The following is a 16,710-nucleotide window of genomic DNA, read 5'->3' as shown; positions in this document are numbered from 1 at the left end:
TCAACTTCCATGCATATTTTTATACTAAATAATTTCGATGTTTTATCTCTGGCAGTCATCCTGCGATGGCCCACTTTTTATTTAAGCGATATTGATAGCAAAGTATAAATTATATTAGGTAGATATTATTAAATAATAATACTTGGTACTTCAAAATGGTAATAAGATAAAAAAAATACACAAACTGTTTCATACAATTTGTAAAACTTAACTTTCATTATTCTTAACATGCCTGTATTTTTTTCACACAATAAGTCAATTACTTAATCTAGAGTAATTGGCTACCTAACAATTTCCTTTCACAGGTCATACAAAACAATGATTCCAAATTATTTTATGTTAAACAACTTCTTAAAAGTGTTTTTATAATTTTATGATTCGAAAAAAAGAAAATCCATTTGGATTAGGTACCTATATAAATATAAATATAAATTTAATATAATAATATCGTTCTTTTTATTTTTGTATGTAAGTAAAATTCTTCATATGGGTCTATTTATGAGTTATAACAATATCAATCATCAGCCACACACATCCGAATGTGAAAGATTGCTAATAAGTTGTAGGTAATGGAGTAATGGACATTTATTATAATTTATAAATACTAAATACAACAGTATTAACGCCAAATTGAATATTGTGCATAGCTATACTATCTATAGCCGACAGCTAGTGTCTTATACAGTTATACAATTTATGATTAGGGTTCGGGACTTATTGCTTTTGCAAGTTTTTTTGTAGTAGTCGTTAATTATTCTAGGTGAGTTATAAATTTGTTTTATGAAATAACGAAATTTAATACTATGTCTGAATTAACATATTTCTGCATATTTCATCATATTTTAAGAAAAGCGCATATTTGAATAATTTTTAGCATATTTTGATTTATTCTGCATTTTAATATTTTTTAAATTGTCTGGAAAAATCATAATTGGATGGTTGTAGTCTGTCAAATCTAACAATCTACTCGTAATACGTACGTCTTTTAACGATGATAGTCTATTTATCGCTTAATAATCAACATTTTTATCGACAATTGTATAGTTGTAATAAAACCTAATGAATCCTATATACTCCTATACTTCTACAGACAAATATGTACCTACCTAATTTTTAGATTTTTATTTTTATAATAATAATTGATAATTTACTTTATGCGTTTTTCAAAAACAAAATAAAAAGTTTGCTACACATTTTGATGATTTTGACTGCATATTTCGATAATTTTAAATGCAACAAGTTCCGAACCTTGTTTATAATCAACGCTGCGGTATAATATTACCTACATTATTTAAAAATAGTTTTTTAATAATTACCTTTTATACATAAACAAAATCCATAAAAGGTTACCCATGAAATATGACCAAGACTACGTAATCGTAATTATTACAATTTCTTAAATAGTACCTAAATTTATAATAATTTTGACTTTCTACTCATGTCTCTTTATTGTACCAATAGTTGCTGACTTTTACATTGGCTACCAGTTTGTATACTAATTTTAAATTTCTGTATTATAATAATATTATTGTATTGTATATAGAAGCAATTAAGTTCAACACACCACATTTAAAATAATTTCAATATTATATTCTATTTTCAATTTATTTAAACTATTATTATATACCTACCTAATAGTTTGTATTATTTGAGAAATCAATCGCCCTAATGTCTCTAATATTAAAATAAATCAAAACTTACCGGTTCCAGCTATCTTGACATATGCCTACAATACCGAAATTCAAATTGATGAAAAATATACATATAATATATAAGCGACGCGTGGCAAAAGTGTCCTCTTATGTAGGTACCTACTCGGCTGAAAAAGTTTATAATATTGTTATTGTCACATAAATGTGTAAGTCATTGATCATTTCATTACTACTTGGTATATAGATGACCTCATCAAGTTATGAGACTCCTGTGAGTGCATTGATATTTGTTGTTCATGAAATACGTACAAATATTTAAACCTTGTTCAAATGTTATAAGATCATAAGTGTCTTACACTATAGTCGATTAATCGCCACAACGCTATAATTATCACGATGTGACACAAAAGTTTATTATGTTTTATTTGGTTTTAACTATTTTATATCAATTAAAACGGCTGATAAAATATTTTTTTGTTATAAATGTAGAATAAATAATAAAAATAAAACGTTTTACTACTGTAACGATTTATGTATAATAGATTCATTGCACATAATCAAATATCTGGTCGACTCCTAACGCTCCCATTGCACACGTTTTATTTTATTAATTACTAAAATAAGAACAAGCAAAATCGCATAACATACGCGCATAAAATAAGTAATGGTAGAGTGCCGTCTAGACCCAATAGAACAGAATATGTGTCGCTAGTATAAGTACTTAAATTGTTAACAATAAATAATAAAGTATCCTTTTATATTCCCAATGTAATTTATTAATAGATTTATGATTGTATAGAACAGAATGTATTATAATTTATAACATAACCAATATAAGACAATGAATTTTTGTAAAGATAACTATAAACGCATAAAACACAAATAGAGCTTTAGATTTGGGAGGAGGCCTGAAGCCTTGCTATAATAATATTTAATTAGCTTAAAAAGAGATTTTGAAAATGTTTGGGGTAGCCTAAAATTAAAACCCCCTCTATATTTATGAATTTTCCTACGTATAAAATATTTGAATAATGGCATAATAATTTATTAATTAATATTATTACGTATATGCTATAATTATTTTATACTTTTATAGAAAACTTTATTAGTCGATTAAACTTGGCAATAATGGTAGACATTTTATGAGCTTGGAACTTACGAAGGGTGCTTTGAAAATGAAGAGTCGAGAGTTCGTGAGGGATCATCTGCAGTTTCGATATCGATCACAAAAAACTAAAAAGTGAAATTTAGAACTAAAAAACTTACCTACCATAGAGGCATAATACATTCTTACAGTATAGAAATAAAAAAAAAAATTATTAAGTTTTAAGCTTTCAGTATTCTTGCTTCTAAAACGTAAATAAATTTAATTGGTTAAAATCTTTTTCTTTTTTTTGTGACACGTATAAGTGTACTTACTTTTATAATTTATATTATTGCAGAATAGGTGTAATTATGTGAATTGACTGATGATTATTATGCATAATATTTATTACAAATGTAACACTGCGTTATATCTCATATAAATTAAACATGATATCAAATTAAAATTAAATATAAAGTTATTAAATAATAAAAATAATAAAATACGGTTTCAAAACTTGAAATATGAATCGTTAGTTTTATAGAATGAGTATATTACATAACAAAATAATATAGAAATAAAATTGGCGATTTAGTCATTTGCACTCTAAATTATTTCGACATTTGATATTGCATGCTCGTATATTTTAACATAACGTATTGGCGTACTTATATCGTGCCTACCGCCCGCTTGTGACGCAGGTACTGTCGTGCTGTCCACCTGTCCTAATAATAAATGTACCTATAGAATAAATATTTCTTATATTTTCGACGAGTGAAGTAAAATTTCGAATACTTTGTATTTATCGTGATGATTTAATATACTGACTAATGAACGAAATAGTAACTGTTTTATTGGTTTAATTCAATCATAAACCTTTTCATAAAACGTCACAATATTCTTTTTTTTCTACAACTACCAAATTTACTAATAAATGAAATAGCTGGTATTCAACATACAAAATAAATACTCAACCACTACAGATTATAATTAAGAATGAATTGCCTATCCGCTCCGCACGGCTCTAATGCTCTACAAATTACAATACAATAACATATAATATGTCATTCATACAATCGTATATTATACTTCCACATAATAGATAATTGATAGAATTATTTGATTTCACGTTCATCAAAAAACAATTAAGTTAAATTAGTAGTAAAGTTAAAAAGTTAAAATTAACTTAACTTTTAACTTATCAACTCATCGAAATATCATCATTAACGAATTATGATATTTTAAATATTGAAAGTTTTATATGTGTTATAAGAGTTAAATAATTGTGTATTATATGTGTAAAAAAAAATTCAAACATATGAAAGCCTAATAAATTACATAAAAGTATTTAAATCTGCTTTAACTTGGTCACATGTAAATTAAAATCAAACTTATTAGTTTCACTTCACCTATACATGGCTACCAATCTACATCACCAATTCATTAGATAACTATAATATTATCTAATGAAATATTCATAATAATTAATTTTTAATAAAAAAAAAAGTTTTAATCGACGTAGATGACTTATTAATAACACTAAATGTGTGGATTACTTGAATATTTATGATTTATTAATGTTATTATGTTCGATATCGGCATAATTTTCACATGCTATTTGCATCAGGTTCTTATAATCTATCATAATAGAACCGTCTATATTATTATTATTAATACTTTTTGACCATTACTGCCTATAAACTATTATTAGATAACGGTAATATTATTTCAAAGGTATTTCAGAAGCCATACCGATACCTGACCTACTTATTAAGTACCAAGTAATAGTGTTGGACGCTTCTTCGATTATACGGCTAGCATATATTATTACCAATGAAAGTTTGTGCTGGCGACTGATATAAGCGACTGTAAGCCAAATCGATTTGTATCGCTTTTAATAGAAATATTATATTATATAATAATAGGTAGTTACTATTAAAACATCGGTATCTATCTCGTATACGGTGATTTACGGTGTATTAGCGACGGATTAATACCAGACGGGAGGATACAAGAGGATTTTAATGTGAATAATATTAGACAAGACACAGGGCCGTATTTAGGAGGGAGCTACAGGGTACTGTTGCCCCGGGCGTCTGAGTAGGAGAAGGCTATAGATAAAACAATAGAGAGGAAAATGAGTGTTGTGGATATGGAATATGGAAATGTTAAGGTGGATGAGTGGAGTGACGAGAGAGGACAGAATAAGAAATGAGTATACAAGTATAAGAGGTAGTATAAGAGTGGCTCCAATAGTTGACAAATTTCGTGAGAATAGGTTGAGATGGCTAAGACATGTTTTATGAAGAGAAAAACCTAGGCAGTTTCAGTGATAAAGAACATGAGTGTAGATGGAAAAAGAGGAAGAGGAAGACCGAAGAAGAGATGATTTTAAGTTATAGAGTGTGATATGAGAATGACTGTTGTTCATGAGGAGGATGCTAGTAAGATCGCAGTAAGTGGGAATTAAGGACCAGGGTGGCTGACCCCAAATAGTTGGGGTGAGAAGGTGATGAAAAAGAATGAATGATGAAAATTTTTTTATTCGTCTCGATCCCGGAAACTATTGCCATTAGCTATATTAGGGTTTACAGTTGACACCATTGGTTCAAACACGTGTATGATGTGTGGTAAATATTTGCCATTAATAAACCGAGTGGTCACCCATCCGGGATCTGGTGGCACCGGTCGATTCTAGCAGTCAGTACACGTGATATAAAACAGCTCCGAGCTATATATGAAATAGGTATTTGGCAAACATATTATTATGTTATACATAATTTCTCAGCAAAATTTGTACAAAATGTTTTTTTTTATGGTACATTTTTTTTTATGTGGTGGGCCACGTTGCAGTGTACGAAATGTTTTCATTCCATTTACGATTTACACACCTGCCCTATGAGTAATATAGAGCATAGGTCGTAGAATCTAGAGTGTTGTATTAAATAGTTTTAAATGTTAAAATAAAAATTTACACTCATTATTTTATTATTTTTATTTATTATATTTTAACACATTATTGGCAAAAATTGTATATCATTATTTTATTTTTTATATTATATTATACATATTGTGACATATTTACACAACAAACAATATTACCATATAGATATTCTTATATTTTAAATAATTTTTAACATTTTATTTTAAATTTATTACATACATTTGGTCGAATCGGCCGAAAAGGGAAGGGTACGTTTTTGGTCGAAAATGACCATGCCAGTAATATAGTTTTAAATTAGTGTAAAAAAAAAGTATTTTCTTAAAATGACCACTAAGTATTTCAATCAAGTAAAACTATGATAAATGTTCAACAGTAATATTTAACAGGCAAAAATAAAATACATAAAAGTATATATCTCCGTAAACTGCTGTAATTCTCGATGGTAGATTAGCGGTAGAGGGATGACATTGTGTTATATATTATATTATTATGTCACAAACATTTTTTTTTTCCATAAAACTTTCATGCCAACATTAAAAACCACTTATATACGCGTACATGGAATGACGATTTTACATCTTAACATTCGTTAACCCATATCTCGCTAATGTACAGTTACATTCGTAACGTAACTTATTTGTGATGAGATCGTGTAGCCGTGTAGGAGTAGAAATTGAACATAAACATATAAATGTTACGCAATAAAAACTGCCACAGAACAGTCGTTGATCGATTGCCTTTGCTTTTAAACCTGGCAACGAATATCGTATTTAAATCAAAACAAAAGTGAACATCTGCATAATTATTATTTATGTTATCGACCGTACGATATAAAAATTAAAAACAAACTTTTTCTTTTTATGTAATTAAATTATTGTGTTCGCCCACATTCTTACATTTCAATTTCCCAATGGGAATTTTTTATTTCATCGAATAATATGTAATATTTAGGTAGTATTCTACTCACGAATAATGTGCGTAATGATGTTTAAGAGTTCACATATTTTTTTTTTTATAGCAGTAAGTAGTTTGTAATAAATTTTAATTTATATATAACACTAAAAGTTTAAAACTGTCTCATATTCATAATACATATCATTATATTTTACTATGAAACTGAAAAAACCCCGGGATCCAAATAGTTGTAAATTTAAAACAATTTAATGTAAAATTATAAAACGTAAATAAACGATTAAATTAGTGAATTTAAATAAATTTAATTATAAGAATAAAACTAATAGGTATTTGAATTGTTGATAAACTATCATAGGGTATCTACAAGTAAATATTTAAAAATTATATTACTGACATATGTTATTCATTTATGTTCAATACTTATAATTATAATTATTATAATTATTATAATTCACAAAAAAATAAAAGTATTTTATTTCCATACTTTATCATATTATTATATTTATATTATATTTTATCAAAATGTACATACCTACATTATAGTTAATAAGTTGTTACATCTAACTATCTAAGATCGAAAACAAATGGTCTTTAAAAAAAAAAAAAAAAAACAGAGATGGGTTCAAAAATTAATTTATCATACTCTGAAATAATATTAGGATACTGGATAATCATCAAAATCGGTTGAGTTATGTACATAGGTAATAATAATAACTCAAATATTGTTTGTTTAGAATTAAGAGTTAACACAATAGGTACATATTTAATATTTTTAGTACCTTAACCCACTGGCGCATTTTTAACTTTTGACTTGAGGGAGGGCTAAATATATTATTAGACAAGCAGATATTTATAATATAGCATTTTAAAATTGTATGTACTAGATTTTTTTATTAGGGGGTGCTATGGCCATATTTTGAGGGGCTAGCTTCCTTAACTTGCGCTTATGCGGCTAAACCCATATTCAAACATTTTTAACCATATCTAAAAATACGTGATTTTTTTAAAATACCTAAACATTAATTTAAAAATATCGGGAAAGTGGATATCGCTCTGCGTACAGAAGGTTACAAGTGGGTTACTGTAATGGATGGAATTAAATTTGAATACAATGATATTATATCATTGTATACGAAAAACGATTTTGAGCGGAGATGGTTTATCTGTCTAGGATATATTATAGATTATTAGGTACCTACTTATTATTAATACCTATTAAAATATTTGACTTTCAGGATTGGCAAACTTGTAAGAAATCTTGTATTAATTTTTCAAATCTTAGATTTGAAGAGAAATTTTTTTATGCATTTTTAGCTTAAAATAATTTGCGAATTTTCGTGATTTTTACGTATTTTGTTGTAAAAAGTTGTGACTATGAATTTATTTTATTTTTCAACTGCTATTGTAACAATATCTTAGGAGCCTTGTATTAAATTGTCAAGCTTTTCTACCCAACAAATACATTTTTATCGATATTAATTTTAAAAAAACTAATAATGATCGAAAATGGCGTATACCTATAAATATTTCAACTTGAGCCAAACATTTTTGAAAATTGCATGGTGAATAGAGCATACTTATATAAACATTCGGTGAAAATTTCATGTGTCGATGGTCATATATTTTAAAGTTACATCAAAAACCAAAATCGATTTTGTCGAAAATTGATTGTGCGTGAAAATTCCCGTTTTTACCTAAATTTTTAGTTTTTTTATCGCAATTATTAAGAAAAATATGGGACCTAACCTAACCTAACCTCAAAGTGCCAACTAGGTTCAATTTCTGACCGAACTGAAGGTACTGAAGTAAAAAATCGAAGCACTTTTACTGCCCCAAAACGTGATGACAGACAAAAAAAAAACACACACATCATTGTAAAATCAATACATTCCTCGCTCCGCTTAGAATCTAAAAGTTATTAATTTATTTTAATAATGATTATTTCTGTATAACGTGTCGTAATGTTGTAGGACGAATAGCCCATAGCCCCCAAACAGTTTGAACAAAAGTTTGAATTCCATTAACTGAGTAATAGTTACTTATAGATATTATATTATATTAAATTAAAAATCCTCTTCAAAATGTACTAAAATAATTTTAAATGTTGCTTTCCTACTATATTGGACTTGCCTTGAAAACAAAATATTTCAAATGAAGAATGAAACAAATGTGCACCGCCTCTTCTATAGTTATGACTTATGATCATGAGTAACCTGCAGCACAACTACCAACTATAGTAATTTGTCTAGACATCTCTGATTCATCATTATACTATAATATCTTAATGTTAAACAAAATACGAATAATAAATTAAAAAATGAAATAATGTAAATAAAAATGTGGCTTTTGACATACATAAATAAAAAAATATTCAATTATAACTCTCTGGGCTTATGTATTGATTATTTAACGTTTCCATTCAAATCTACACGTAATTCTGCCTAATAATAAGTTAATTATGAATAAATAATATTTGGCAATAATGAACATTTTAGGTCATCCAATGTCGGCTATCAACGGTCACGAATCGCACGAAAAACTATTAATTTTTAATACCGAACGAACATCCACGTTAATTCGGCGAAATTCAGTCAGACAAGGTTTTATCGTGCTTAATTTGAACAAATATCTCGTACCTTTGGCGAATAATAATAATAATGTTATCATGTTCGGGTTGCGTCATCTGTGTATTTAGAGTCGAAATTCGAAATTATAATTATTATATTATATTATTATTATCGATGTTCACATCGGCAGCCTAAGGGATAACGATTCACCGTGAAAACAATAACGATAATATAGTCAACATAGACCGATGTGGTGTATACTATTCGCTTGGAGGTAGGTTGGATTTCGGTTGGAGGTATTATTGCTGTTCGCCCCGTGGAAACGATACATTAAAAATAATACCCATTACATTAATAATAATATTATCTCATACCTCTTCAGCTCATCTAAATACCTACATCGGAACGCACGGCAGCAAGATAATAATAATAAGGACCTAGGCTGCTGCGTAACACTTGTCGACACGATAATCTCGATTTATAATATTTTATGTACCTACCTACCACGCTCATTATATATTTTTTATTTTCAATAGCCACGCAACCCCCCCCCCCCCACTCCATGGTATTTACATATTATATAGGTGTACACATAAATTAATATCTATACAAACAACACCAATGATGGCGTGCTTATAATTTCATTTGGTCGGCACTTTACGCCGATTCAATACACTTAACATAATATTATAATGAACACAATAAGCACACATTTAATCGCAATATTTTTAGTCCTTCGGCGCACGTTGACGTTTACCCATATTTATTTTCTGGAGTATTTATTATTATTATTATCATATGAATCATGCTCCACGAAGTACACATGTAATTTTACTCCAAGTCCATACGACGTAACATCGCGGCGTGTTTCCGTTGCGATAAATAACCAATCGTTACTAGGAAGATCACGACGCTGCCTCCGGTAATGACACTTGACCTCAGTTTAGTATCGTCGTTGCATGGAGCAATATTACATCATTGGAATCAGACGATGAATGGGGCTGATTATATAGATGAACTAACCCAGTGCCATCTCGGTCGTTTTTTTTTTTCTTTCTTTTCTACAACCTAGTTCTTGCATCGTATGCTAATTTCAGTTGCATTCCGTCGGTGACTATATAAGACGTCCCGCCGCAATCAAAGTAAATCATTTGTGATAGTGCCGTCGAACGGGAAAAATACCAACTCCGTTCCAGTGTGCGTATATACCTGTCGTCTACCTCGTGTAAATACTGCACACCTACGTTTTACACTTCAGTATTATCCGCCACACAACCATGAGCCAACAAAAGGTAAGCGAAAAACATGATAATAAAAAATATTATTTTGGTAAACGCAATATGGGTGCTGCTCAAATAGAATATTAATATTTTACACCAATTATATTATTTATTATTTCTATACGAGCATTTCATGCCATAATAATAAAACACTTGGTGCGACATTTGAACAATCATTGAAATGTTCTAAAACACTACAAGTTTTACACACCGCATTAAATTATATAATTATATTAAATACATCGTTATTCGTTGACATAACTACATATTAATCATTCTTTGCTCAGAATTCCATTTTAAATATTCAAAATAATATACCTATAGTGTTATTATATTTAATTTTTACAATAAATAAATAAAATAAATAATGCAATTGAAAACGAAATACTATATTAGTTATTAGTACAATAGTAGGTACTAACAAGGCAGTAGATACATACAATAATTCTAAATTTAAAATTTCCTCAACCTTATATTTTATTAAATGATCTTTTTCATTTTCAATTAAGTGTAAATACTATTTTTATTTTAAAGTACTGTTTTTAAAATCATATTCAATCCAAATGATTTCAAGATACTTAAGTATCTGTATACTTCAATTATTAAAATATTTACCATCAAATATTCAAGTCAATAGGTGTTTGGTAGGTATCCAATTATAATAGTAAATAATTTTATTTAATGATTTTTAATAAATATTTAATAAATTATTTGATTTAAAACTTTTTATCTATTGAATCCAAAAATAGTTCATACTATACATTTTCTACAAAACGCATACATTATATTATACTAAATTAATTTATATAGAAACTATTATACGATTAAATTTGTTCGTAATAGTAACGTATAATAATTTTTATAACTTTTATATTTTAAAATTGCAATCAATAAGTCCTTATACCTATTTACTATAATAATCCTTTGACTGTTTTACTGTAATCTACTTTTTAAAAATCTTAAACACAGTTGATACTTAAGTTTTAAATACTTATGTAATATGATAAAATATAAAAATAAGAATATTTCATAATTTAAATTTATAATATTTTTCCAACCATCTTATTGATGAAATGTTAAATAAATAGTTTTCCTATAAAACAACAAAATAATTCATCACCAGTACATACCTACTGCATATATTTGCTTAAATTTGATTTATGCGTGTATTGTGTACTAGTGTAGTTGTGTGTACTTCTTATGTACCTAATACATACACGTGGTCTTAAAAGTATCACTTAAATAGTTTTATTTAAGTTTTGATTTATTTCAATATATTATAGTTCCTAAAACAATTTAATTGTAAAAATATTATAATATTAAGCATTATTCATTAATAATAATGCATTTCATAAATCTTTGTGTAAGTAACGACGGTTAGGCGTAAAATTTAAGTATTTTTATTTTATCAACAATATGTATAAACAAACTTACAAATAAATTAACGCTCAATATTTAAAACAAATATTTTGATCTAATATATTAAAATGCACACAGGTTAGTAAAAAAATGTTTAATGTTCTATTTTCTATAACGCCATATAATGATTAATATACATATAACATAATTAATAACTTTAATAAACTTGGTTAAACTCTTATTATTATATTGTAAACTCGGTTTATTTTTTCGGTTTAATCATTATAAATTTCATTGGAGTGATAAAGTCATATTTTAAGTAAAAACAACATTTATGTTTTACTATCTCATTACAACGTGTATAATTGCGGTAGGTAATGCAAAAACATTTACATTTTTTAACAATGTACAATGTCCAATACCTATTTATTATAACTTTAGTCTGAAATAAGTTCAATACCTATACTTAAATACATATTACGTATCTAATACGAACATTTTAATTTAAACCTCTTAAAGTTGTCACATAGAAAACAGTAGAAGTATCAAGTATTAGTAGGTATCTGGCTGTTCACAATGTTGCTTCAATGTGAAATAAAATAATTTTTTAATACATATATATTTATTAAAATATATTTTAATTTTTAGTAGGTACTAATGGTACTATTTGGTACTATATAAACAATACTTATAAATGTTATCAGTACTCTTTATGATGTAAAATGAGAGAGTATTGAACATTCTTCAATGATTTTGTTTTTGGAAATCGTCATTTATTTGGTACCTACCTACACTACACATGCCCGGCCATAGTTGTACATCATACTATATATTACTATATAATATTTTATATAATACAAAATAAAGTATGCTTCTTTTATTATTCGTTGCCATATATGAGTCAGTACATCTTCACTATTTTATAAAACAAATTGTGACCTCTGATTCGTCATTCATTTGTCCTTACTCGTTATAATACAATATTATAATTTTTCTATAATTCACATAGGTACCTACAGTAAAACAGTTAACACACAATAGGTACCCACACATGATTTCATTTTTACAATTCATTCTTTATAGGTACTTATTTAGTTTTTTTCCCAATATTTCATACTTCCTGAAGAAAATTGTAAATAAAACAAAAACGTCGTAAATTAAATAGGTTATCTTTGTTGATATAAAAAAATACACTCATAATTATAAATTGTTTTAACCTGGTATGATTATATTTTAGTATTGGAATAAAATGTATATAATTCACTCAATTTTTTTTTTGTCATTCAAAATGATTATTTACTTAATATTATTAAAGTTATTAACCTGATTAATTGGTCAATCTAAAAAAATGCGTTTGAAATATAAATAAATAATTACATGAAATATAATACGGTAATAATAGATTTGATTATCGTTGCTCATAAAATAAATTGTATAGCGCACGCGTATAATGCATTAATATCTACCTGCTTAATTGTTATTTTTTAAAAGTACAATTTTAATAAACTCATTTTGTACATTTCACAACACATCATTAAGACAGTAGGTAAGCTAGTAAGTCACATGCATAAAAGTGTCGAGTGATAATGACACACATGTATTATGGAAAGGTTAGATTAAACATTTGTAATAATCACAAAAAATTTAGTGTTTTCATAACCATATTTCATACTTTTAGGCTATTGCCATTCTGTTATTGAATGTGTTTTTAACATCATTCGTCTGTGCCCAATATGGAAGCCCTGCTGGAAATGGCAACCCTGGATACGGTGGTACAGGTACCGGTGTACCATCAGGAGATTATGGACACAAAGAACAAAATCCCATCGGAGGAGCCGGTGGATCAGACGGAAATTCAGAAGTAAGTTCCATGTTTGTATTATGCATATTGTATTTTAGGTAATACAAATCATATATTCACAAAAGGCCATTACTATAGGCATAAGTGCATAACTAATCAATATTTGCATAATGCAAATAAATTTCATAACAAAATATTAATATGTACCCACGCCAATACTGTTATTATTATAATATGGTAGTAAACTGTAAACAATGGTGTCAGCTATCAGGTATGATGTTTTCTCAATCGAATTAATTACGCCAGCTTGGTAAAATTATATTGTTTTTAAATAGAATTTACTTAAAACTGTATAGATTACCATAAGTCATTGAACACGATACGTACCCCCATACTGATTTTGTTTTTCCCTTTCCTTTAAAAAACACAATTTATTGAAATTAGTGTCAAATGCCTCATTATAGAATAATAAACTGTACATTGTACAATAAGTATTTATTACAGGTCTATATAATAATTATTACTTAATTAAGTATTACATAAGTGTGTATTCCTGTTAGTTATAACGTATTTTAATGCTATAAAATGTGAACTAATATACGATTATAATGAAAATAATATTATTTTGTTAATCACAAAATATGTCATTATAAATTATGATATTAAAAATTATTATTACTGTACTTTAACAAAACAGCAAAGTATCAAAATTAATTAATTTAAACATAGGAAAATTAGTAATACCTAATAGAAATGGCTTTATAGTTATTAAAGATACTACCTATGTACAAATTATATATTTGTCTTAAAATGTAATGACTACAATAAAAGGGTGTGATAACCACTGCATACTGTAATATACTAATGTGTCACAACTTTTATATTACCAAATCACTTTATTTTTTAGTACTTGAAAATAATAGGAAACTTTAGGTATAATAAACTTTAAAAGTGTTTAAACCCATATTTTAAAATACACATTAACACATTAACCTATCGTGTTTTTTCAAGCAACTATATTGTAAAACTTGTGTAATTAACGTTACTGTAGTAGGAACCTGTAAAAGTAATCTCGGTACATGTTCACCTAAGCATATTTTTTATGAATTATTTTCGTGACTACCTATTTTAATAGTTACTTCTAATATTATTCTTTAAACAATTGTCTATAACTTGATAAATTACCCTATAAATTATTTATAGAAATTGGGCTAATGCATTATGTGAATTGTTAAAGATTTAAGTCGCATGCACTGCACCATATCTCCACTTCAAATTTATGGCCATGGTGCAGAACTAAATCCGGTCCCCGAAATTTTTCTAATATAAATTGAAATAATTATTTGCATGAACGCCGGGCTACAGTACCATGGGTCCTTCTGACACCTCCCCACATGTGGGGGCCTTGCACTACAGTTATCATTATTTTCTGGTGTTCCCAAGCAACTCTGAGTTATAATTCCGAAATACAGACATACAGTTTTAACTAACAACTAGTAACTATATATTATATAGCTTCACGGTATACCTATATTGACATTATAGTAGTATAGGTATACACTACATTATTTGATATTTATTAGTTTATATTATTAATAATATTAACTGAACAATGTTTTGTCTGCATTATTGTAGCCCGAACCATTCAACTTTGCTTACCAAGTGAAAGATGCACCCACCAATACAGACTTCAAGCACGAAGCCAACAGTGACGGCAAACGAGTGACTGGAGCGTACAGCGTACTTCTTCCAGACGGTCGTAACCAAGTAGTGACATACGTAGCTGACGAAAACGGTTACAACGCCAAGATCAACTATGAAGGAGAAGCAAAACCACAACCAGGTCAACCAGGCAGCCAAGGAGGTTATCCATCAGCATCTGGTTTCCCTTCTGCTGCTCCTAATTATCCTTCTGCTGCCCCTGGATATCCTTCTACTGCCTCTGGATATCCTTCTGCTGCCCCTGGATATCCTTCTGCTGCTCCTGGATATCCTTCTGCCGCACCTGGATATCCTTCTGCTGCTCCTGGATATCCTTCTGCTGCTCCTGGATATCCTTCTGCAGCTGCTCAAGGTTATCCTTCTTCAGCTCCAGGTGGTTACCCATCGTCAGCCTCGAGTTACCCTTCATCGGCATCGAGTTACCCATCGTCTGCCCCGAGTTACCAGTCCGGTGTTAAGGGATCTTACGCCGCACCTCAACCCAAAAACGGAGGATATTAATTAATACCTTTGTAACCTTTATTTAATTGATTACCTAATTTTTAATATTTTAAGCGATTTTTCGCCCTTGTACTTAATTATGTATTTAATTTTTTTTCAAAAACAGTCAAAATAAGTTATAAAGTGGTTTGTAACGAACAAATATTATGTACAACAAAATATTGGTGAATGTATACCATATTTTGACTAAAAATAGTTATACTTAAATTAAATTATTTTTTTATTTTATAACTAATAAACATTTTGTTTTTTTTTTATAAAATGCGTGTTATACTGTTATCGTAATAATTATTAATAATAAATTTAAATTTATCAGATAATTTGTCGATAATATATTTCGCCATTCGTCAAGATCAAGGTCATAACACACTTTACAATTATTTCGGGTTCTCTAAAATGTAATATAGTTATACATTATAACATGTATCTTGTATCTCAATCAAAACAATAATGGCCTCCCTCAAAAAAAAAAAAATTAAAAAATTTTTAGTAATATATATGTAATATAATATATAGGAAATATTAATATGTTAAACTTTATTTTAATATGATTCAAATGTGAATAATTGTTTGTATGGCACTAACAATAGTAAATTTTACTATATAATGATATTCTCCCAAATCGTGTATTGTAATATTATTGTACTGGTATTAAGTAATTGGAATAATAGATATGACTATGATATTTAAAATACTTTCAAACTTTTCAAGTTCCTCACTTATAACACATAATCTGATAAACGATGTTTACATACAATAAATTGTTAAAAGCTCAACAGTTACTTAACATATTATGTTATCATTATATAATTTAGCAATTGTATGTATATAAACAAAAATTTAAATAAAACGATTTTTTAATATCTATTACGCAAAATTATTTAT

General features: G+C 27.8%; 1 protein-coding gene across 1 annotated transcript; it reads left to right on the top strand.

Moving 5' to 3' along the window:
- The first annotated feature begins 10,294 nt into the window (after nucleotides 1-10,294).
- Nucleotides 10,295-16,692, top strand: LOC107166204 (uncharacterized). Its single transcript, XM_015514773.2, has 3 exons — nucleotides 10,295-10,454; nucleotides 13,480-13,662; nucleotides 15,238-16,692. Exons 1-3 carry the CDS (start codon nucleotides 10,440-10,442, stop codon nucleotides 15,823-15,825), a joined length of 786 nt encoding a protein of 261 aa, XP_015370259.1. The 5' UTR covers nucleotides 10,295-10,439; the 3' UTR covers nucleotides 15,826-16,692.
- Nucleotides 16,693-16,710: the final 18 nt, after the last annotated feature.

This window comes from Diuraphis noxia, unplaced genomic scaffold (genome assembly GCF_037042655.1).
Source record: "Diuraphis noxia isolate RWA-SAM2 unplaced genomic scaffold, SU_Dnox_SAM2 contig0001, whole genome shotgun sequence".
Taxonomy (NCBI): domain Eukaryota; kingdom Metazoa; phylum Arthropoda; class Insecta; order Hemiptera; family Aphididae; genus Diuraphis; species Diuraphis noxia.
This window is presented reverse-complemented; position numbering and strand designations above follow the sequence as displayed.